The sequence below is a fragment of the Eurytemora carolleeae genome, unplaced genomic scaffold (assembly GCF_000591075.1).
Source record: "Eurytemora carolleeae unplaced genomic scaffold, Eaff_2.0 scaffold520, whole genome shotgun sequence".
NCBI classification, from domain to species: Eukaryota; Metazoa; Arthropoda; class Copepoda; order Calanoida; family Temoridae; genus Eurytemora; species Eurytemora carolleeae.
In genome coordinates, this window is record NW_019396438.1 from 53,474 (window position 1) to 78,697 (window position 25,224).

General features: G+C 32.6%; 1 protein-coding gene and 1 long non-coding RNA gene across 2 annotated transcripts; both read left to right on the forward strand.

Moving 5' to 3' along the window:
- Positions 1–5,024: 5,024 nt before the first annotated feature.
- Positions 5,025–23,110, forward strand: LOC111703337 (long-chain-fatty-acid--CoA ligase ACSBG2). The gene is made up of 25 exons (XM_023475240.1): positions 5,025–5,093; positions 5,764–5,815; positions 6,496–6,582; positions 7,069–7,164; positions 7,987–8,086; positions 8,498–8,567; positions 8,990–9,080; positions 9,770–9,854; positions 10,895–11,012; positions 11,279–11,344; positions 11,869–11,953; positions 12,868–12,939; positions 13,004–13,082; positions 13,958–14,016; positions 14,313–14,383; positions 14,695–14,784; positions 15,456–15,542; positions 17,560–17,665; positions 19,576–19,662; positions 19,958–20,014; positions 20,379–20,468; positions 20,846–20,915; positions 21,247–21,328; positions 21,910–22,012; positions 22,881–23,110. The coding sequence occupies exons 1-25, from the start codon at positions 5,041–5,043 to the stop codon at positions 22,941–22,943; spliced, it is 2,019 nt and encodes a 672-aa protein (XP_023331008.1). The 5' UTR covers positions 5,025–5,040; the 3' UTR covers positions 22,944–23,110.
- A 1,036-nt stretch (positions 23,111–24,146) lies between these two features.
- Positions 24,147–24,780, forward strand: LOC111703338 (uncharacterized). Its single transcript, XR_002765597.1, has 2 exons — positions 24,147–24,278; positions 24,477–24,780. It is a non-coding gene; the product is annotated as an uncharacterized LOC111703338 (long non-coding RNA).
- The last annotated feature ends 444 nt before the right edge of the window (positions 24,781–25,224 follow it).

Below are 25,224 nucleotides of genomic sequence, written 5' to 3' on the forward strand. Positions count from 1 at the left end.
TTCATTCCATCTTCCATATAATCTACCCTTCATTCCATCTTCCAAATAAATGTTCCTTTCATTCCATCTTCAAAATAATCTTCCTTTCCTTCATTCCATCTTACGTATAATTTTCCCCGCATAACATCTTTCATGTAATCTTCCTTAAAGTTCATCTTTCCATATTTTCTTCCTTCCAAAATCGAGGTTAACAACAACAAAAAATGTAACAAAAATTCTAAAATAAACTAAAAAGAATTGTTTAGGAACAGGTTCAGAAAATAAAAATTAACTGTTATCGTCGAAAAAAAGTAATCTATTCAGTTATTAGTTTCTGTAATCTTTCATTCTTCACAAACATTTTCTGTAGATTTTCTGTAATTTTTATTGAAAAGACGACATTTGATGAATTTGTAGAAATCTGTAATCAAATTCGTAAAAGAATGAGAAATTAAATGTATGACGAAAGCAAAATAAATTTATTTACAAATTTCTTTTGAGAAGTATGTTCCTTTAAGCAACTAATTAGTTTACTGTAAATTGTTGTTACATTTTTTTTACATTGATTTTACAAAAAATGTACGCCCCCTTTAAACTATAAATGCTCTCGTACGCCCCTGTAAATTTCCACATATTACATTTTTAGTTCAACTACAGGGCGTCCCACGAAACATGACATTTAATAAATAGTTATATTTTTAGTTTAACAAATCTTTTGCTTATAATTATATATTTTACTTAATGAAATCAATTTTAATTTAAATGACTCCCATATTATATTTTTATGATCTTTGGTATCAAACAACTGAACAAATAATGGAAAAATACATTCTAAACTATTCACCAACTGTCATGTTTCGTGGGACACCCTGTACCATACATTGACGGTCACAATTATACCTTTGAAATAAGGTGTTTGCAAACACATGGCCATGGCATTCCCTCTTTTTGGACAATTTAACTTTTATGTTATGAATTTAAAATACTATTCGCAAAAATTGCCCAAAAGTTTTGTTAATGAAAACCCTTATACATTTACCTTACTCCCTAACTAAAGTGTATAATATTCGATAGTTCAAACGACGGTTGTTCAAACATCATAGCACCGCTCTGGATCAAAATCAGCTGATTTTTCTAATTCTAACCAATCAGAACCCAGTTTAGTTTTGATTTGAGAGTGGAAGTTGGAAGAAGGAGTACCGAGTACAGTACAAACAAACAAACAGCTATAAATATTGACATTTTGGTCATCCCATCTGAAAGAATATATCGTGATTTATAATTGTTGTAATTGTGTTTTGGTAATTTCCTAGATAACGATTTTTGGACCCTGTCCCCTCCCCCCCTCCTATCAATATTGTACATGGATATAATTGATCATGTGGTCGCAACGCCCGGCCCCCTAGCCTGTCCTAGCCGCAGCGCTGGGTCCAGAAATTGGCTTAACCTAACCTAAAAAGAACAATGTTTATAATTTCCAATGTTACTGAATAAGTTTTGTTTGCATACTTGTGATAAAAATCAAAACTGAAGGAGCTACGAGGTCTGAAAGTCGTATTAGTAATATCAATTAAACTTGACCTCTCCGTCTGTCAAGTTCACAGTGTAGGACGGATCCCAAGTTCCCCCTCCTATAGTAAATAATAGAAGTAGGAGGGAGGGGGTAAACTTTATATTTCTATCTCGTTCAATTTCAAGGCAAATAATCTTACGCTATCACTGAAGCGGAACGGTCACGGTTTTTGTCTTGTTTATTGCACTCATTCCTTCCTTAGTCCAGTTTACGCATTTGACTTGTAAACATTATTTTTCAAATATTTGCGTACGGTGTGAACAAAGCAAAAATTTTGTGAAAGGGGGGCCAGGGGGTTGTTTTAATCGGCAATGAGCTTAATTGTTCTACAGAGCGTCCCATATAATATTTGATTATCTCCTAGATTTAACGCTGAAATACTCACATATTACTCGAAAAACTTTGTGTTTACTGCAACTGCATGCAAATTTTTTATATTAGGCGTTTTTAAAATGTTTCATATTTTTAAATTGTCTTATTTGTCCCGAAAATTGCAATTTAGAGCCATGAACTATCTTAAATGATGTGGGACACGACACCCTTTACATGCAACGATGTCCCATTCAAAGGTAGTCATTTTTAGGAACCCTCCTTTTTATAAAAAAAAAGAAGGAGAAAGCCCGATTCACAGCGGAACCCTTCAAAATTGATAAAAAATAATCCTAAATTTTAAAACCATACATTGTTAATTTTTAAACTGTAATTGTAATTGACAGAAATCAATTGATCATATCAATTCCATATTGATGTTGCGTTGTGTAAATTTTACATAATATATCGCAACCACAACTGGTTTTATATATAGGGGGGCCAGGGGGGGTCTCATTGAATCATTTTTTAAACTTGAAGTTTAACTACAAGTTCTTACTTAGGCTATCTATCCAAGAAGTTTTATTTAATTAATCTTTTTATCGATTTTAAGGAACTGTAGGGACATGTCCTAATCACAACTCTTCTAATTGATCTTTTTATTGATTTTAAGGAACTGTAGGGACATGTCCTAATCACAACTGTTCTAATTTAACTTTTATCTGATCAATAATTTGAAAGATATCGTTGTTCTTGAAAGGGTTTTTATCCTGAAAACTTCATCAATTTCATAAAACAGATTTTTTAAAAGCTTATCAAAACGCTAGAATGAATAATTATCCATAAATATTATGAAAATTCCATTTTCCTATTTTCATGCAACACTTGTAATATTATCCTCTGCTGAGGGGAGGATTCACTTATATACTTACAGTGCTAACACGGATTCTAATTCCTATATCAAGTGACAATATTTAGTAAAACAGAGGAGAAGTTTTGAGCAGTTTGTTGTGTGAAATTGACATAAACGCACTCTTAAATTATTTTTAGAGAAAGGGGGGGGGGATGATGATTAGGTAAGATGAATGTTTACGTATTGTATACTAATTTTAACAAAATTTACATGAATTTAAAATCTAATCTGCATTTTTTTATTTAGAGCTATTTTTCATCTTTTTATTTCATTTTTTTTTTTGTAGATTCTACTGTGAAAGTGTATTTATACATGCAGGAAATTCTTTAATTGACTTAAAACTCCTAAAAATTTAATATTCTAAAGACTTAGTATTTTTGATAATCATTTAGTTTCTTTTTGAAAGTATTGCTTATGATTTGGAAAACAAAGAAACAAGCTCAACATTTTCAAGGGACCAAGAATGTAAAAAATGAAAGATTTTTTTTCGAAAAATAATTGATTTTTAGATCAAAGAGGTAAAAATCTTTCCTTGATTTGCAATGACATCCATTCTTTCTCCCGACCTTTCCCATCATCTTTTTCCGTTCTCTACATAACCTTCCATTTACCTACTTTCCCCTTCCTTACCCTCCTCTTTCTTTTCCCTAACTTCCTCTTTCTTTTCCCTACCTTCCTCTTTCTTTTCCCTACCTTCCTCTTTCTTTTCCCTACCTTCCTCTTTATTTTCCCTACCTCTTCCTCTTTCTTTTCCTTACCCTCCTCTTTCACTTCCCGATCCTCCTCTTTCACTTCCTTACCCTCCTCTTTCACTTCCCTACCCTCCTCTTTCACTTCCTTACCCTCCTCTTTCACTTCCCGATCCTCCTCTTTCACTTCCTTACCCTCCTCTTTCACTTCCCTACCCTCCTCTTTCTATTTCTTTTCCCCAACTTACTCTTCCCCGTTCCCACCTTCCTCTTCCCTACCCTATCCTCCTAACCTTCACTACCTTCCTCTTTCTCTTCCCCACCTTCCCCTCCCCCTAGCTTCCTCTTTCTCTTCCCGACCCTCTATCTATTCCTTACCTTCCTCTTTTCCTTAGCTACCTCTTCCCTTTCCCAACCTTTCCTTTTCCTTCTCTAATATTTCATCACCCTGCCCTTTCCTTCCCTAATATTTCATCACCCTACCCTTCTCCTTCCCTACCCTTCAATTCCTATTTCCGTTTTCTCCTTTTCCTTTTCTTCACCTCTTTTCCTTCGATCCCTTCCTCTTTCCCTTCCGCTTTTTTTTGTAGAGGAATGATATACTCCTGCCTTTAAGTCTCATTTGGTGTTGTTATAACATTGAATATTTAAGATATGTAAGAAGCGCGTTTTTATTTAAACAAATGTTTAAATGTTATTGAATTCTCTCTCTCTCTCATTCTCTCTCTTGGTCTCCAAAATGCAGATTTTACCAGTACTTGTCGACATCTGTTCCAGGCTACGTATAGAATTGTTGTATAATCGTATTGAGATATAAGCTCTAATACAGTTTTTTTTTATTAGCAAGACCTTTGTTCCGTGAAAAGTTTTTCTGAGGGGGGAGGGGTAAATTTTGAGAAGATTTAAATATTTATAAATATAAAATTGAAAACAATTNTATGGATATCCTGGACTTATAAAGAATATTTAGCTGAAGTCAGAACTGTTGCTAAGGAACTAAACAATATTAATGAAAATTAATGATAATAATATGAATGTCATGTTTGGTGGAAATTGGTATCTTTGTAACATACGCATACGCATGAGAAACTAAATCTAAATGTCAAGTTTATTTATTTTTAGTAAATCTGCATTATGTATACAAATTACTAAGAATACTGGTAGTGGCGTAATAACGAATATTTAATAAATAAACCCCCGAAAAAAAGATTTCTTAGCTTAATGCATTTTGCTTCAGTCATTCCTGGATACTTAAATCTGTACTTCCTGAGAGCTGGGCTTCCTAATACTTACATTTACACCCTTGCATAGGATAATACTTGTCAGTATCCTTCACACCTTAAAGAAATAAGGGCGTCAGTAGTGTATCGTTGATGTCCTGGAGCAGGGTATTCCTGTATACGTACCCTAGATATTCTTAATAGTACAGAACAATATTGGTCATTTTCTCGCTTATTTTTGCTGTATTAGAGTTTCACTAGAAATAAATAATGATTAGTGATAAAAGTTAATAATAGGTTTATCAAAATGAGTTCAAAACTCCAATTTTTTTAAATTTTTTTTATTTTTAGACAAAAATGAGTTCAAATGGAGAGGAGCCATCAGAGGAACCCAGTACTGGACCTGATAGGAACCAATTTATTCATTCATTAAATCAATCCTCCTTTTATTTATTTATTTTTCCATCCTTTCTTTCATCCTTTTCCCTTTTTAAACTATTCAATATTTCTGTCCTTTACACTAATATTAATATGTTTTCAATGATGAATAAGTTTATATTGATTATTTTTTAATTCCTTCATTTATCTTATTTCAATGCATTTTGTATTATATTTTCTTAAACGGTCAAACTTAATGTTTTATTTAAAAGAAAATGAGTTGGTTTTTTTTGGAGCGAGTTGCAAAAAGTTGCGCAATTAGTAATGAAGACAGACTTCTTGTAAAAATGTCTCATATTACCATGTCCTCTATTAAAAGTTTTTAATTACAAATTCAAAACAAATTTCAGCTTAGTTTTGTTTAATTGAAAATACAGTGCAAAATGCAAGCTAGCAATTAAGATGATTTTTTTAATATGGCGCAAGTTGCAATTCATCACTATTTCTTAAAAATATTGATTTATAAAATTTATTTTAACTGCTTGCAACTCGTGCAGTTTAAATGTACTATTTTTTTAGATATATAATTGCTATGAGTTCCAAGGACCAGGGGGCTTGTTATATTTCAGCTTTTTAAATTCTTCTTCGCACAAGTTTTAACAGAAATTCTAGAAAATTTCATGAATGAATTGGATTGGATAGAATTCTGCCAGCTACAGAATACACTAGTTCAGATCCAATGGAACCAGTTAAGGTAATTCCAGCGTTTTCTCTGTAATTTATTTTCAGCGTTTTTTAAATATAAATCCAGCGTAATATCTGTTGAAATAATTCCAGTGTTATATCTTCTAACATAAATCCAGCGTTTTATCTGTAACAATAGATCCAACGTTTTATCTGTTAAAATAAAACAAGCGTTTTATCTGTAAACGTAAATTCAGTGTTTAATCTATAAACTTAAATCCAGTGTTTTATTTGTCAACATAAATTCAGTGCTTTATCTGCAAAGATAAATCCGGCGTTTTATTTGTGTACATAAATCCAGTGTTTTTTTTGTAAACTTAAATCTAATTTTATCTGGAAAGATAAAACCAGTGTTGAAGTGCTCCATGTTGATGGCGGTCTGGAGGTTCCTTGTCGGGTTCCCATGTTAAGATCTAACCTTTTATTATTATTATTATCATACAAAATTCCGAACAGCCAATTAGAAGCCGAGAAATTTTGAAATTTTGCCCGCGAAGAAATCAATGAGCGAACTCTCATTGGTACAATCCAGCAGGGATAACCAAAAAGAAAGGATTAAGCAGAAAATCAAAAGTGTCAACAGTGGGTGGATTCATAGATTTAGTCATTGGGATTAAAGGTATTCAATTCTAAAGGTCTTAGCTCTGATCTGATATGGTCTAATCTGCAATATAAAAAACTCCATTTAAGCTGTGGATGCCTGATAAAGATTGTTGCCCTGAAGATATCAGAAAACCGGTTTCCGTTCCAACCCTGCTTACACAAACAGCATCAAAGGTAAAAAAACAAAAACCGGTTTCAGTTCCAACCCTGCTTACACAAACAGCATTAAAGGTGAACAAAACAAAAACCGGTTTAATTCCTGACCCTGCGTAGACAATCAGCATTGAAGGTAAACAGGGTATTTCATTCTCTCGAAAATTTTGAATTTTTGATTTACATGGGATTTCTTTACGTTTATTTAAGTAAATCATGAAAATTTAACTGCAAACAAAGTATACTTTTTTTCCACAACATTTTGTTGATTTGAAATCATAAAATATTTTTACGTCAAGAGTTTTCCTAAGAATTTTAATTCTAAAATATTGTTTTTCTTTATTGTTATTTTCTAAATATTATTTGAAATGTAAAGATACATTAGCCATTTTGATTAATCATATACTTTAGCAGTCCAATTAGTGGAGAAATGAAATTTTTTTTAATTATGAAAATTAAATTATTCACACTTTCCTTTTATTGTGATAGATTGATTTATTGATTAAGGCTGGAGATCAACCTGCACTATGCGTGAAGAGGGGAGGAGTATGGATATCCTGGACTTATAAAGAATATTTAGCTGAAGTCAGAACTGTTGCTAAGGAACTAAACAATATTAATGAAAATTAATGATAATAATATGATAATAATGGTAATGAAATTGATAATGATAATGATGATGATAATGATAATGATAATGATAATGATAATAGTAATGATAATAGTAATGATAATAATGATGATGATGATGATGATAATAATGATATTAAAAATGATGATAATAATGATAATAATAATGATAAAAATAATGATCATAATAATGATCATAATAATAATCATAATAATGACAATAATAAGGACAATAATGATAATAATGATAATAATGATAAGAATATTAATAAGAACAACACCACCACACAGCTAATAAACATGATTATGTTGATTGTGCAATGAGCAAAACGTTAAAAACACAATTAAAATGGCAAATTAATAACAACAAGTACAAAAATAACCAATGAAATATATAAGCAAAAATAAGTAAAATGTAATCTGTAGGTGAATGATAGTGAACGGACTAAATACGAAAATCAAATAGTTTTAAATATCCTCATTAAAGAAATAAGTCTTTTTCTAATAAGACTGTTTTTGGTATTTCCCTTAAAGTAGGGGGAATGAGATTAAGTGCCAGATTGAACTGGTAGGGGAATCAGCACCTGACTGAGACTCTTACTCGGAAGGCGGTCTGGGGATCCTACATTGGGGATCTTTCACGATCTTTTTCTTATCTAATAAATAAATTGATAATTTCAGTAATAAAAAGATAAAAATCAGTTTGTAAACAATGAACAGACTAAGGAAGTAAAGAAATTAATATGAAGATAATGAATTTATTTTTAACAATATTATTGTTGGTGGTGTATGCAGGCATTTATCAAGCTGGGCTTGACCCCCGGCCATGGGGTTGGTATCATTGGATTCAACTCTCCAGAGTGGTTTTTCTCAGATCTAGGATGTGTTTTTGCAGGTTAAGTCGGAATCATTTGTTTACTAATTCTTTTCCTGACATTTTTTTTATTTTCTTTCGTCGATATGCAACACTTATAGAACAGCTAGTTAAGTGTCTCCCCCCCCCCCTCTACATATTTGTCTCTTATACAGTAATAAACGTAACTCGTCTAAAAAACACAGCTGGCTTATACTGCAAACTTAAACAAAACTAAAACAATTAAGAAAATTTAAACTTCACATCTGGCTTTAAATTTTCTTTCTTTATTCAATGTTCAGCCAGAGGTATAAACTATGGTTTTTTGTACATACGTCATGCAATGATACTGAACATAATTTTATCTTCAAACGATCATTTTGATAAAGATAGTTAATTCAGATAGTTAATTAAGATAGTTATTTAAGATAATTGATTACTAAGTATGTTTAGGAGGGCTTGCTGCAGGGATATATCCAACTAACTCAGCAGAGGCTTGCCAGTATACATTAGCCCATTGCAGGTATAAACCTTATTTTCATGTCTTTATTTATTTGCGACTTTCGTATTATCAAACAAATATTCAATGTACCCTTTGATTCTATACCACCTTGCTTTGAACCATGTTCTATCTAAATATGATATTTTTAAAATTCAAAATTGTTTTGCAGATTAATGTAAAAAAAGGAAGTTGGTCAAATTTACATCTGTTAAAGAGAGAAAAACTTCTCATTGGTGCTCAAATAATTTTTTTTGTAATTGTTTGCCTAGGGGGGGGGGGCGGCACTTCAATCGACTCGACAGTCTATTGAAGAGGTTCCTGGTTCAAGGATAAAATTTACAAATAAAGTTCAAGTTTTAATTGATGTTTTTTCTTCTATTCTTAATATAGGATGAAAATCATAGAAAAACAAATCAATGACAATCTCACTATTTACTGTTTAGAGCCAACATTGTAATTGTTGAAGATCATACCCAACTCAGCAAAATACTGGCAATCAGAGATAAACTACCCAACCTGCTGCATATAGTGCAGGTTAATAATTAGAATAAACCCAGTTAGATAAAAAACTGTCAATATGAGATAAACTACCCTATCTACTCCATATAGTGCAGGTTTAAAATTAAAAACAATACTTTGTAAAAAGTGGAAAAATAAATTTTAAAGCCAATTGAACTGTTATTATTAAAGAACAATAATTCTTCGTTTCCCTCCCTCTAAATATATTTTTCCTCTTCAAGTTACTAAATGTTATTTTAATTTTATCTTTCCTAAAAATGATTTGTTAGGGAAAAATTATTATTTTGAGAACAAAGAGTTTTAAAAAATATTCCTTGTTCCATCTTTCCATAATTATAAAACAAACTGAATTTTTAAGATTTGGAAAAATATTGGAGATCAACCTGCACTATGCGTTAAGAGGGGAGGAGTATGGATATCCTGGACTTATAAAGANTATTGTTGTTGGACTTGATTTCACAACGGCACCCTTACACACCTTTAGCTGATAAAAAATGAAAAAGATTGTGTCGTTTTCTTTGTTACAAAGTGTTTTAATTTTTTATTTTCTTCATTGATTCTGCTGCCTCAATCTGCAATTTACTTTTATTGAGAAACATCAACCGATATCAACATTTTTTATCAGATAAAGGATTTAAAGGTACCGCTGGAAATGTAAAGAAAATAAATGATGGGATACTTGAAATGACCTCTGGCTTGTTAAGTATTCTGGTGAGCCTACGGAGGCCGGAGTCCTAAGCTGGTCTCAGCTGATGGAGGTCGGGAAGAAAGAGAAGGATACAGAACTTGGTATACAATAATAATATTATCATTGCTTAATAAATCCCTTGGGATAATTAAATAGAATAACAACCTGCTCTGCAAAGTTTAAAAAATTGAGAATTTTATTTTTAAAAGATAAAAAATGTTGTAGAACTTGTAGAACTTTTTTTAGGGAAATTAAAAATTTTACTTAACCACATGTTCCCTCGACCAATTGGTCTTGGTAACTCTTGGTAAAGCAAGATTAAGAAAAAGAAAATATCAAGCTTTGATCTCGATAACTACCATTTTAAAGTTTTCAGCTCTGATGTTTAGTGAAAAGACGACATTTGACGAATTTGAAGAAATCTGGCAACAAATTCAATAAAATGATGATAATGAAATAATTGATTCTAACATTGGTTTATTGGCAAATTTCTAATAAAAAATATGTTCCTAAACATCTAATTAGTTTACTGTAGAATTGATGTTTTATTTTCATGGTCGTCATTATAAAATAAAAAAAACCGATTTTCAAAATAATCCCTTCAATATAAACAATCTCTGAGGATTTCAAGATTGAATTTGCACATTTAATCAATCTTATCTAGAATTAGATTTCATCAATCAATCAAATCTAAGGAGCTCCCATCAATCAAGCTTATTTAATGAGTTTTTATCAATCAATCATATTTAATGAGCTTTCAGCAATCAATCATATCTAGGGAGCTCCCATCAATATATTATATCCTATGGGCTACCATCAATTAATTATATCAAATTAGCTCCCATCAATCCAATATATATAATGAGATCTTATCAATCAATCATATCTAATGAGCTCCCATCACTAAATCTTATCTAATGGGCTCCCATGAATCAATCATATTTAATGAGTTACCATCAATTAATCATATCTAATGAGTTACCATTATTAATCATATCTAATGAGCTCTTATCAATCAATCATTTCTAATGAGCTCCTATCACTCAATCATATCTAATTACTTGGGGGGAATAATATGGTTGAAATGGGGGGGATGGGTAAAAAAAATATATATATCCTTGATTATTTTGTTTTGTTGCAGAGGCTCGGTTGAAGAATCTAGCCCCAAACCTGTGCTGCCATCTAGTGTATACAAGTGGAACTACTGGCCCTCCTAAAGGAGTAATGCTTTCTCATGATAATCTTACTTTTACAGCCAGGTAACTTTCAATAGAAACCAGAATTGATAGAATAATTGTCGAATTAACTTCTTAGAGGTGTATTACTTTACAATTTAGATTTAAAAATCTGTAGAATAGTTTTACAATTAAAATACAAAAAACTAATAATGCAATCATTCCACAGTTATATAATATCAACGAAGCAATATTACTTGATTAGTATCTCAAAAACTCGAGTTATTATGGGATATTTAGATTACTACAATAAGATGTTTAGAACCTTACTTGAGCATAATTTTGTTTAGGACTCTTGTAGAACACTATGGACTTACTTGGGGTGAAGAAAGGCTGGTCAGTTATCTACCTCTCAGGTAATAGCATCAGTTTTTGATTAATTAATCAAATATTTAATCATTTAAATAATCAATCAATGAATGTTGTTTTCAGGGCGGAGGGGGGGGGGGATAGGGGCTCATTACTCGTTGGGGCCTGAACCCCAAAAAGTAAAAAATCAACTTGATTGTAACTATTAAAAATAATTAATCAATCAATCAATCATATTTTAGTCATGTTTATTATCAATCATGTTTAATCATGTTGCTATAACATAATAGACCTCTTCATGATAGTAATCAATCAATTAATCAATCATGTTTAGTGATGTTGCTGGTAATGAACCTCTTTGTGATAGTAATTATTCAATCAATCATGTTTTGTGATGTTGCTGGTAATGAACCTCTTTGTGATAGTAATTAATCAATCAATCATGTTTTGTGATGTTGCTGGTAATGAACCTCTTTGTGATAGTAATTAATCAATCAATCATGTTCTGTGATGTTGCTGGTAATTTAATGAACCTCTTTGTGATAGTAATTAATCAATCGATCATGTTTAGTCATGTTGCTGCAAATATAATGGACCTCTTTATGTTTACGTCCTGTGCTGGGACAATCTACTTTGCAAACAGGGACGCTCTCAAGGTACTTTGTTTTAAGAACATCAAGATAGAAAAAAATCTAAAACTTTAGATGCATTCAAAACTATTTTTGGCAAATCTTATTTTTTACTGCAATAGGAATTCTAATGCCATCCTACACGAGAGAGCCTCAAGCAAATCTAAACCGGCTCAGTAACATTTTGCCTAGTACAAGTTCGCCTAGTACACTTTCGCCTAGTACACTTTCGCCTAGTTCAAGTTCGTCTAGATAACATTTTGCCTAGATAACATTTTGCCTAGACAACATCTCGCCTAGATAACATTTTGCCTAGATAACATTTTTCCTAGATAACATTAGAGAGTAATTTTCGCCTAGATTAACATTCTTCAAATTAACCAGCTTTTGGAACAAAAAAATACGCAATTTTCACTATAAAAATTTCACAATTTTTTTTTGTAGTTTAAATCATTCAGTTTTCTACTGACATTGATGTCGACATGACGTCCTTAATTCAGGTAGGGAAAACCAAACGAGACAGACTAGCCATAATTGATAATCAACATTTCTCATATGTCTCCAATGGACCTGGTAGTCAGAAAGTTTATAATTGGCGCTGTTCAAACAGAAAATGTGATACCACCTTAGGAACATTATTATAATACATTTTTTCTGCTTTTAATTGAATTTCTTGAGAAAAAAGAGAAACTTTATAAATTTTAGTGAATTTATCTAGGCGAAAATTACCTATAATGTTATCTAGGCAAAATGTTATCTAGGCGAAATGTTGTCTAGGTAAACTGTGTTTAGGCAAAATTTTATCTAGGCAAAATGTTATCTAGGCAAAAAGTTAGTAGGCGAACATGTACTAGGCGAAAGTGTACTAGGCGAACTTGTACTAGGCAAAATGTTACTGAGCCTCTAAACCGTATGATTTCATTTATTTGTTGTTTTAATAGGGCACCCTTATATCTACGTTGAAAGAGGCCAAGCCGACAATTTTCTTTGGAGTGCCAAGAGTTTGGGAAAAGGTATGTTAGATTTGTGTTCAATCCCTTTTCAGGGAATCCAAGTTCTGACAAATGATTTTCCTAGGTACGTGAAAAGATGTTGCTTGTAGGCAAGGCAAATACTGGAATAAAGAAAGCAGTTGGAATATGGGCCAAGAAAACAGGTTTGCTGAAAATCTTAAAAAATGAATGTATTAGTCACTGAAGGTTGCACAACAAGACTTCTAGGGAGGGGTACAATAAATCCTGGCATGTTATGCGGCCTCTATTCTTTTTTTTATATTTTTAAAAGACCTAGTTAAGAAAAATTTAAAGTTTTTGTGTGACATCTTTTTTATTGATGGTACAAAGTCTATAAGTTATTTTTTAAATACTGAGATATTAGCCCCTTCGAGGTGTGGTGGTTTAAACTATACATTTCAGAACCCATTGTTGTACGATAGGTTTGCTTACTCACGATGCACTCCGATGTCGTCTCCTTAGCATAGATAGATAGAATCTACCTACATGACGTCACTATCGACTCTAAAAGGTGGTGTATTTTTCGACCAACACTTATCCGCCATTTTCCTCTTCTGACCTACGCCAAATCCGCTATACTACACATCCGACCTTCTATCACGTGGTATTACAGCTGCTATATGGACTTGTGGCCGCAGCGCCCGGCCCCCTAGCCTGTCCTAGCCGCGGCGCTCGGCCCCCTAGCCTCTCCTAGCCGAAGCGCTCGGCCCAGAAATTTTCTTAACCTAACCTAACCCTCAAATAATACTAAAATAAACAGCTGGCGTAGGTCCGATATTGCAGTAGGTCGGAAAGTTAGTAGGTCAGAAGTTCAGTAGGGGGGATGTTGCGTATAGATGATGTAGCATTACCCTCTAAAATCAGTATACGAAGTTTATCTATGCATAGAAGACGATATTCCCCGTACATTGGATCCATTGGAGCGCATCGAGATTAACTAACCTAATTATACAACCTAGTCACAGCCACAGGAGTTAATCAAAACGAAAGTATATTCAGAATTTAAACCTTATTTTAGGATTAGAGCATAATAAAGCAAGGTTATCTGGACGAAAATCGGCCAAACTCTCATACAAGGTTAGATCACACGATTTTTACAAAGAATAAACAAAGAAATAAATACCGTAAATTAAAAATAAATTAATTTAAAAGGAACATTCAACATTAAGTTGGTAAGAAGTAAATAATAAAATCTTCCAAAAATCGTCCAGAATTTTTGGATATCTATACTCAAAGCCTTGCCCATGTACTCCATAACCTATATAAATCATGCACTGCCGTTCTGCGTCGTTGTTCCATAGAGAGGGAGAGGGATTGGGAAGGGGGGTGGGGTAAATTGGGGGAAACTATAATTTGATAAAATGTGTATTTAGCTGGCAGACAAGATAGTATTCTCTAAGATCAAAGATGAACTTGGATTCTCCCAAACCCACAGCTTCTTCAGGTACAATTAGAATTTTAACAGGGGGAAGGGGCGGAGTTACCCTCCATAGATTTCTGAAAATCAGATTTTACTTTTTATAGCACATTAATCCCAACACAGACAAAATATTATGTTTTCCCACGTATTTTTTCCTTGGCATTTCGGAGGGATTTCACCTTAGTAAAACTTACATAAAATCATGTAAACGACCCTTTTTTGTATTTGAGAAGTTCTTTGCTTTTAGAAACCCAAGAACTAAAGATTAAGCTAAGTAAACAAAAACAATTTGTAGTCTTTATCGTAAATACCCCTAGATCTATCTTGATGTTTAGTGCGGCTGCTCCCCTGGCACAGGAAGTTATTGACTACTTCCTGTCTCTCAACATCCGGATTTGGGAAATATATGGGATGAGTGAAATCAGGTTTGTAATAAATAGCCCGCTCAAGGGTAAAATTGTGTTGAAAATTTATTGTAATATGACTATTTTGATGAAATATTAAAGATTTTTTTTTCGAACTTTTTGTGAAGGTCAAAATATATATATGTAAATATAATGTAAATAATATGTAAATATATATGTAAAATGTATATATGTAAATAAATTTGAACTACGAGGCTAAAAGGGCCCTTCATGCTCCCTTATTTATCTTTAAACGAAAAATATAATTATTTTTCAGGATCTACAATAAAACCTTCCTAAGGGTTATATAGTAATATAGTTGACACAAACAAATTGGGCCCGATCGGTTAAGCCGTTTGGACGTTTATTGGATACTAACAAACAAACAAAGTTTTTATACCGATGCCGATACGAGGCAACTTTAAAAGATGTCCACTGTCCAGAGACCGAATTTTAAGAATTTGAGCCGCGGCTTAAATTAAGCGGCGGCTTAAATATGTTTCGTTCCACTAAAAATTGTATTTAATGTTTCATGATTTAAGCAGGCGCTCAATTAAAACCGGTTTTTGGCGGATTTGTGACGCGGCTCAAATTCATTAAATTCGGACTCAAGAATATTATCGACCCTGGCCTACTTAGTTCACAGTTTAATGTAATAATAAAAAATAATAATAATAATTTGTTGTGTTTAGTGGACCACAGACTGGTAATGATAACACCAACTACCGACCTGGAACAATTGGAAAAGATTTAGCTGGATTCCACACTAAACTGGACAGGTAGATTTAGCTGGATTCCACACTAAACTGGACAGGTAGATTTAGCTGGGTTCCACACTAAACTGGACAGGTAGATTTAGCTGGATTCCACACTAAACTGGACAGGTAGATTTAGCTGGGTTCCACACTAAACTGGAAAGGTAGATTTAGCTGGATTCCACACTAAACTGGACAGGTAGATTTAGCTGGGTTCCACACTAAACTGGAAAGGTAGATTTAGCTGGATTCCACACTAAACTGGACAGGTAGATTTAGCTGGGTTCCACACTAAACTGGACAGGTACAAATTAACTGAGACAGGGCCTTACGTTAGCATTGCGTTTAGTCAAATGATCACTCACATCCACTCAGCTTAATATCCACCCGGTATACAGACAATATTTTAAAAACTTTTAGTTTAACTTCAAGGGAGGTTATGGGAAATCTACTAAGAGAAAATCAAGAAACTATTCAAAGAAAGGGGTCGCTGTGTCCCACGACTAATATTATATCGCCAGTGGATTAGAAACAACTAGCTTGGAAGTGGAATTTTATTAACACTTGAAAAAAATCTTGAATTAAAAATATTCTAATTTTATTAAACACCATGTTACCCCCTAGGGTATCCATGGGTCCCCCTTAAAAAATGTCAGCCGATTTGGACAATGTACAGAGAAATATTCATTTTGAACTGCATCATTCTATTGTTGTTAAAAGAGAATTCTTAGACTAATAGGTGGGCTGAAGATAGCAGTCAAAGGTAGAGGGGTCTGCTCCGACACTCCGACACTCCAGAATTCGTCTAAAAAGGACTGAGATGTATTGGTGGGACAACTGACAAGTATATTCCTTGTAAGCATTCGTGTTATCTGGCATTCATAATGAATAAATAAATATGAGAAAAATAGCTTTATTATAAGTTTTTTTAAATCAAACATTTTTTTCTCTGTACTGAGATGGAATTTAAAGAATTTGAGCCGCGGTTTAAATCCGCAAAAACCCGGTTTAAATTAAGCGCCGGTTTAAATCTTGAAATATTTGATACAATTTTAAGTGGAACCAACCATATTTAAGCCGCGGCTTCAATTTAAACCGCCGCTCAAATTCTTTAAATTCGGCCACTGGTTTCAAATTTCAAATATTTCGCTTCCATTTTGCAGATTTTGTGCTTGGAAAATATTGAATTTCCTAAACGTAAAAAAATGTTCTGTCCCTATATTAGGCTACAGAAAAAAATGGCGAAAAGAAAATTTTTGAAGGATAGTTTCTTCAAAATTAAATTTAACGATATTTATTTTTGGGTTAAAATGGTAAAAAATTAGTAAAAAAAGAAGTAAAAATACTCACTTTGGGAAATAATTAGGAATATTGCTGGAGTATCTGAGATATGTCCTGAATATGGGGAACTATATATATGATATATTTATATATATATCTTCTCTAGGAATAGTGCTGGAGTATCTGAGATATGTCCTGAATATGGGGAACTATATATTTGATATATTTATATATATCTCTTCTCTAGGAATAGTGCTGGAGATATGTCCTGAAGGTGGGGAACCATATATTTGATATATTTATATATATATCTTCTCTAGGAATAGTGCTGAGTATCTGAGATATGTCCTGAAGGTGGGGAACTATATATATGATATATATATCTTCTCTAGGAATAGTGCTGGAGTATCTGAGATATGTCCTGAATGTGGGGAACTATATATTTGATATATTTATATATATCTCTTCTCTAGGAATATTGCTGGAGTATCTGAGATATGTCCTGAAGGTGGGGAACTATATATATTATTGTATATGAATAAAAATCAATAAAGCAATGCACTGAGTTTCTCAAATATTCAACGAGTCGGTTTTTCTTACAATATATTTATATACAAAAGATACAAAAAATCAAANAAGGCGGGTAACTCTATATTTGATATCTTTATATATATCTCTTCTCTAGGAATAGTGCTGGAGTATTTGAGATATGTCCTTAAGGTGGGGAACTAAATATATGATATATATATCTCTTCTCTAGGAATAGTGCTGGAGTATCTGAGATATGTCCTGAAGGCGGGGAACTCTGTATGAGAGGAAGAAATGTGTTTATGGGTTATCTAGGAAACCAAGAGAAAACTTTAGAGGTAAACATTAGGATGACACAAGAAGGGGGTTAAACATTGATTTTTAAAGGAGGTCAAAGAATTCCGGTCCCTAATTCTTTAAGATCCGTGTAGAGGACCACAGTGGGAGGCTTCTTGCAAAATTTCAACCTTTTATCTCTATTTTTTAGACCCAAATGAAGCCTCTACAACCTTTGGTTTCTCAATGTGTAGAATTGTCCCCCTATCCTTAACAAAAATCCAGATTTTTTCCTGAAACGAAGTTCATCAAGTTAGTGCAAAAAATATTTTTGCATTTCAATACTTAGGGTTGACATCACCTAGAGATAATATGACTTTCACTTCTTCGCGTGACACCTCTAGTAAACATAGCGGTGAAAACTCTGTTTCTCTTCCCCCCCCCCCCTATACATTTTTTCCCCTTAGTTATTATTATTAGTAGTATTATTAACAAGCAACCTACAGACAAAGTACCATGACCTGTACAATTCGATGAATTGGGGGGGAAAAAATTAGTTTTAGGTTATGAAACATGCCGTTTAACGTCTAATTTTAATTTTCCTTGAAAACTTTTGGAACATTTTTACCCCTGAAAACATTCAAACAGAAATCAAATGTTAATTTATGTATTTTTCTTTATTGCTGTTATGATTGGTATGCTTATCAGTGATTTATGATTTATAACTGTTAAACTTGGTACTTTGAGCTGAAACAGTATAAATAAGTTTATTATTTAAAATATCAAGTTTTTTCCCCTGTTTAGTCTATTTTCTTGACAAACTAATAAGATTTATTTTTATCTTAAAGACATTTTTGGGAGGGCATTTAAAGTGAATTGCTTAAAGGGGTTATCAACGGAATTTTATGTGACGCTCCATTTATGGATTGGCATGTTCGATTCCCCACCGTACTCGTTAAAAGAATTGTCTGATCGAGAATAAATGAGATGTCCAGAGCTGAAAACTTTAGAATGGTGGATATCGAGATTAATGCTTGATCTCCTCATTTACATAATCTCCAGATTAAATAATGCTTGTTCTCCTCTTGTTTTTAATCTCCAGATTAATTAATCGATCGGGATTAAGGATATCCCATTCTAAAGTTTTCAGCTCAGGGTAGATTTAGAAAAGTGACTTTGCGGATTCACGCTACAGACGCAAAAAAGAATATTGTCAGATTAAAACAATTTTCAAGCGAGACGATATTTTGCACATTATTGATCAGATAAAGGGTTTAAGGAGGGTCATTTGAAATTACTAAGACAGTGCCCGTAAATTTTTCAACATTTTCAAATTACAAAAACATGGATATCTCATTAATTCTTGATCAGGCAAAGCTTTCAAATATTATTTCTAGGTTTTTGATGGTTACGGTTGGCATCATATTGACATTTCTTAGTGTTTCATGGTGACGGTTGGCATTATATTGTCATTTCTTAGTGTTTCATGGTTACGGTTGGCATTATATTGTCATTTCTAGGTGTTTGATGGTGACGGTTGGCATCATATTGTCATTTCTTAGTGTTTCATGGTTACGGTTGGTATCATATTGTCATTTCTTAGTGTATCATGGTTACGGTTGGTATCACATTGTCATTTCTAGGTGTTAGATGGTTACGGTTGGTATCACATTGACATTTCTTAGTGTTTCATGGTTATGGTTGGCATTATATTGTCATTTCTTGGTGTTTCATGGTTACGGTTGGTATCATATTGTCATTTCTTAGTGTATCATGGTTACGGTTGGCATTATATTGTCATTTCTTGGTGTATCATGGTTACGGTTGGTATCACATTGTCATTTCTTAGTGTGTCATGGTTACTGTTGGATTCATATTGTCATTTCTATAGTGTTTGATGGTGACGGATGGAATCATATTGTCATTTCTTGGTGTTTGATGGTTACGGTTGGCATCATATTGTCATTTCTAGGTGTTTGATGGTGACGGTTGGCATCACTCTGGTGACGTTGGAAAACAGGATCAAGATGGATTCTTTATCATTACAGGACGGATTAAGGTACAGCTACTATTCAAAGCAAAGCTGCAACTTTTGAATGTTTTGTCTATGTGAAAAACATTAAGTCGGTTCTCTTTTAATCAATAAATAAGATTGATTTTTGAAAACTTGAGAATTTTTAGTTAATCTTCTCAAATCAAAAGTTTCTGCTCTGGATATTGAGTTAAGACTTTGTAGCATAGTTCTTAAACTCCGTGTCAATAAAAATGTCATACTTTAAGACTAGCTAACAACTTCGGATAGAAATTTTTTTTTTTTTATAAAAATTGTTTTACTTAAAATATAGTTTGTTTAGGAAATCTTGATTACAGCTGGAGGAGAGAATGTTCCCCCCTTTATCATTGAAAATATGGTAATTCTTTTCTGACAAAAATGTTGCGTCTATTTGTTCCTATTTTAGTAGCTACGTACCCACAAAGGATGAGACTGTAAGACGACTTGAAACTCTGCAAATATTCCATGTATAAATGAAGTCTCTGCCTTGAGCGTTGTCTTTAAATACCATATTTAATAATTTGGCGAAGAAAAAAATAAATTGATAATGCAGGGAATCAAAAAAAAAAAAGGAAACGGATGGTTTAAATTCCTTACAGGTGTCTCTGAAGTCTAATCCATTGATGTTTTATTTTTTGTTGGCATCCCTGTGGTATTTCTTGTGAGTTTGCGCACTTTCTAGTGGCTTCCATGTTTTTTTATTCAATTTTGTTTATATTTAGGTGAAGAATGAACTACCCTGTCTATCCCACGTAATGCTGATAGGAGACAGGAAGAAGTTTTTGTCCTGTCTAGTCACCCTCAAAGTTGAAGTAAGGCCCGATTTTCAGGGGTGTATATTTTCCTGAAAATCATCCCCCCTCTTTCCTTTTAAAAATCATTTTTCACCAAAAGTATGGGGTTTTTAAGGTTTTATTTGCTGAAGTGAGGAAAATTAGTAAAAAGTATGAAAAAGGATAAAAAACTTGGATTTTTATTTCCTAGTTTTCTTTTTCCCCAAATCTTCAATAAAACATTTTTCAATATTGAAAAACGACAATATCTTTTATCAATATAAATTAAATAATGATTTTTATTGGAGACACTGCGAATCAGGCATACCACTCTATAATTGAAACTACAAAGATAGTCCCTTGAAGAAATCAATTTAAATTTCGATTAATTTTTACAAATAAAAGATTTTATTTAGGTTGATCAGGAAACCCTTGAACCAAGGAGTAAGATGACCGATGATACAATAGAATGGTGCAAGAGTGTAGGTAGGTTGAATATACAGAAGTATATACAGTCCCCAAAAAAGAATGAAAAGGGTTGTTGGAACTTTTCGTGCATTTAAAATTCTCAGGTTTATGTCCTATCATTTACCCTTTAATCATAAAGGATATCTGAAGTCTTACATTTTACATGTAAAAAAAGGCCTTATTGCTAATCACCATTAAAAACAAATCTTTTTTTAAATAGTCCGGAATTTCATGCAACATTTTAAAAATCAATCGGAAGCATATCAGGGACCAGATGCAAATTCTCTTTTTAGATCATACCTCTCGTAAAAAAAATTAGGGATAAAGATACCAATAGTATTTACCTTAGGAAGTAAAGCAGAAACAGTGGAGGACGTTCTGACCGGCCCTGATGTAGCGGTCATGGATGCTATTCAGAAAGGAATGGACAGGTAAACATGGTCAATAACCGGCCCTGATACAGCGGTCATGGATACCATTCAGAAAGTGTTAGACAGGTAAAAATGGTTAATGACCGACCAAGATAAAGTGGTCATATGCAATTCAGAAAGGTAGACATGGTCAATAAGATATAGCGGTTATAGATGTAATTCAGAAAGGAAATGACAGGTAACCCAGTAATGACCGGCTATGATGTACAGCGGTCATATGCAATTCAGAATAGAATAGATAGGTAAACCAAAAAATGACTGGCTAATGTAGCGGTCAAATATGTAATTCAGAATGGAATAGACAAGTAAACTAGTAAATGACATGCTATGATGTAGCGGTCAAATATGTAATTCAGAATGGAATAGACAGTTAAACTAGTAAATGACTGTATATGATGTAGCAGTCATATATGTAATGCAGAATGAAATAGATAGTCAACTTTGATGGGACGGTCATTGATGCTATTTAGAAAGAAATAGACAAATAGACAGTGTACGGCCATGATGTAGTGGTATTTACGCAACTGGGTTAGTTCATTATTATTTTTATCCAATTCTTTTTTCATTTGTTTTATTTCTAGGTACAATAAGAGGGCGACCTCTAATGCGCAGCGTATTCAGAAATGGATGATACTTCCTGCAGACTTCTCTATTCCTGGAGGGGAGATAGGACCCACCATGAAGGTACACATGGGATTAATCTTTTCTAAATAATGTCCGTACTTTGTACTTCTCCGGAGATATAACGGTCAAGATATTCTCCAGTTCCAAATTACGTGTACTCAAGACGTTTATACAGTGGGGGGGGGTGGGGCGGGAACGTCCCTCTGGAAAGATTAAGGGCGCAAAAAGAGAGAGCAGGTATCTTATAGCCTTTTAATTTTGATTTTCAAGAAAATATTAAAAAACTTCCCTGCGGTGCCACTAAATCAATCAAAATCAAGATATGTATAAAATATTATATAAATCCAAAATTTGGCTTATCATGGTTTTGAAATAAAAATGAACAAATTCCTTCTTTAAAATTCCAGGGTGGGAGCCATTTCTTACGAGAGAGGGGGGTTAACAATTTTTTTAATTGCCGGAAAGAAGTCAGCCACCCTTGCGTTCTTGAAAAAAGTTCTCATGACACTACGTCAAACTGAAACAAACTGAACGGAAGATTAATATTTTATAAATTGTAATCATACCTCCTTTATTTGAATAGCTATTGTTAAGAAATATAATGTTTTGAATTTCATATATTTAACTTGATACATTTTCTTTTGCATAAAATCTTAGCTAGAGGAGCTAAGATTTCCACAAAGTCGTACTAGAAATCTTAGCTAGAGGAGCTAAGATTTCCACAAAGTCGTACTAGAAATGTCGCATAAATTTGGTCCCTGCTTTCTAGTTCACAGGAAAGAAGTCGAAATTTCCAAGATTATAGATAACATTAAAAACATGGGAAATGCTTATTTTATTTGCATGAAATTTAACCTAAGTTAAAAATACATAAAACATGAAAAAGAGGTTTAAAAATATCAAAATAAAAATATATTTGTATAAATAGGTGAAGAGGCATGCTGTACTAAAGAAATACCAGGAGAAGGTAGAGAAATTATACGAATCATGATTTCTTGAACCATGGTGGGTTAGCAGATCCGATTGACACACGAGGGTGGGACGCCAGTTTGAAATATCAAGAGACATAATAATAGATTTTGTAAATGTTATAGTTTCATAACTTTTGTACTTGATAACTTTAAAGCTTTTCCCACTAAGGATTCAGTAATTAAGAAGGTTAAGTTTTACATATTTTAAAATCATTTTTTTTAAACCTCGGATTTATAAATTCATTAATTTTTTTGTTGATTTAAAGTTTACCAAAATGCGGAAATTAAATTTTTTTTTCTCCTTCTTTATGTAGTTTTGATGTTAACCCATTTCTACTCCCCCTCCTTCCCTCCTTCTTCCCAACCCATCCCCACTATGGGATTGGGTTAACAGTTCTAAGAATCGTGTTCAACTTTATAAAGTTAGGTTTTTATTCTATTTCAATAGTGAACATGTTCTCTTTGTGTACATTGTAAAACAAAACAAACAAAACATTTCGTGAAATTTATAAAAAGAAGTCATTATTTTCAAAATTTTCAAAAATCGAATTTTGTTAGATGCACGATTTTGAAAATTTGACCATCCATAAACCTTATCTGGGGTCATGCGAGGTCTACAAATAATTTGGGCCCGATCGGTTCAGCCGTCAAGTTTATTGGATACAAACAGACAGACAAGCAAAGTATATATATATAGATAACCACAATCTTGACCCAGTCAGAAAATCAGACAATGATTCTTTAGAAGATTAAAAACATTAGACTAACCTACATCCCATTCACGCATTTATGAGAAATCTTTATTATTTTCTGTTTCTTAAAATCAGGAATATAATCTTTAAACTTGGCTGGACTTAGGGACAGTGGACAGTAAGCCATTTACTAGTTTACTTGTCTATTCCTTTCTGAATTACATATATATGACCGCTACATCATAGCATGTCATTTACTAGTTTACTTGTCTATTCCATTCTGAATTACATATTTGACCGCTACATCATAGCAGGTCATTTACTAGTTTACTTGTCTATTCCTTTCTGAATTACATATATGACCGCTACATCATAGCATGTCATTTACTAGTTTAGTAAAATTAGTAATTTTATAAATATTCATAAGTCTTTAAAACAAGATTATGCTATTTTTTATGTTTGATATACATTATGCATGACAATATACGATAAACATGGTAAACAAAAACCAATTTTACATTTTAAATCTAAAATTTTTAGAAATAGTAAGATGTCAAGATAGAATTTTTAAAGAAGTTTTTTACTAAATATTTTTTTTGATTATTTACAACGTCATTTCCAGTTACCATGTATTTAAAATAGGTCCATATACGATCCACAACGGTACCCTTTTAAGCATTTTCTTTGTCAAGGATAAAGATATAGTCGTCATTTATCATGACAATTTCATTCCTTGTTTCTGCTGCATTATGCATTCATCTGGAATTCACTTATTCAAAAGTATTACCTTTGAATTAGAAAAACAAGAAAGTGTTAATTATGTTTGTTCAAGGGTTTTAAAAGGGTACAGTTGTGAATCAGGGATGGAACAACACCTTCAAATTAAGGACCAGCTAACCCGTAATCTTAATTTGTGTTATCGCTTATAATTCTTATGCTTATTACAACTTTCAAAACTTAAGATGCTTTTAGGCCAAAGTCAAATGTACTTACCAAAATGTAATTTAACCAAAATTTAATTTTACCAAAATGTAATTTTACCAAAACTTGTGAAATGTTAATTTATGTAAACGTTTATTCGATTTAATACTGTTTGTATAACCTTGCCTAACTAAAGAATTTCATAATGTTTTATTTAGAAAATAAATTAAAGTTAATTCTAAAATGTTATTTAATTATAGCTTGAACATCTTATTCTGGTCCGAGCCATTTTAAAAAACATTGCAAACTTGTTTCTTTTTTGAAAAACCAGATCAAAAATTTGAATTGATCACTGTTTAAAGATAAAGATATTTAGATTAATGTAAAAAAAATGCAAATCGAGAGTAGAGGGTAGAAAATATGAAGAGTGTAGAGAGTAGAAAATGTGATGAGAGTTGAGTGTAGAAAATATGATGGGAGTGGAGTTTAGAAAACATGATGCGAGTAGAGGGTAGAAAATATGATGGGAGTAGAGTGTAGAAAATATGACAGGAGTAGAGGGTAGAAAAAATGATGAGAGTAGAGGGCAGAAAATATTATGTGAGTAGAGTGTAAATAATATTATGAGAGTAGAGTGTAGGAAATATGATGAGAGTAGAGTGTAGAAAATATAATGAGAGTAGAGTGT

Bases quoted from the DNA above. Each gene is read 5' to 3' on its own strand.
- LOC111703337 (XM_023475240.1), top strand. From the start codon at position 5,041: ATGAGTTCAAATGGAGAGGAGCCATCAGAGGAACCCAGTACTGGACCT. The intron at 7,165-7,986 runs GAACTAAACAAT...TGGTGTATGCAG, and splicing joins AAGTCAGAACTGTTGCTAAG to GCATTTATCAAGCTGGGCTT. The intron at 14,017-14,312 runs GTTAGATCACAC...ATGTGTATTTAG, and splicing joins CGGCCAAACTCTCATACAAG to CTGGCAGACAAGATAGTATT.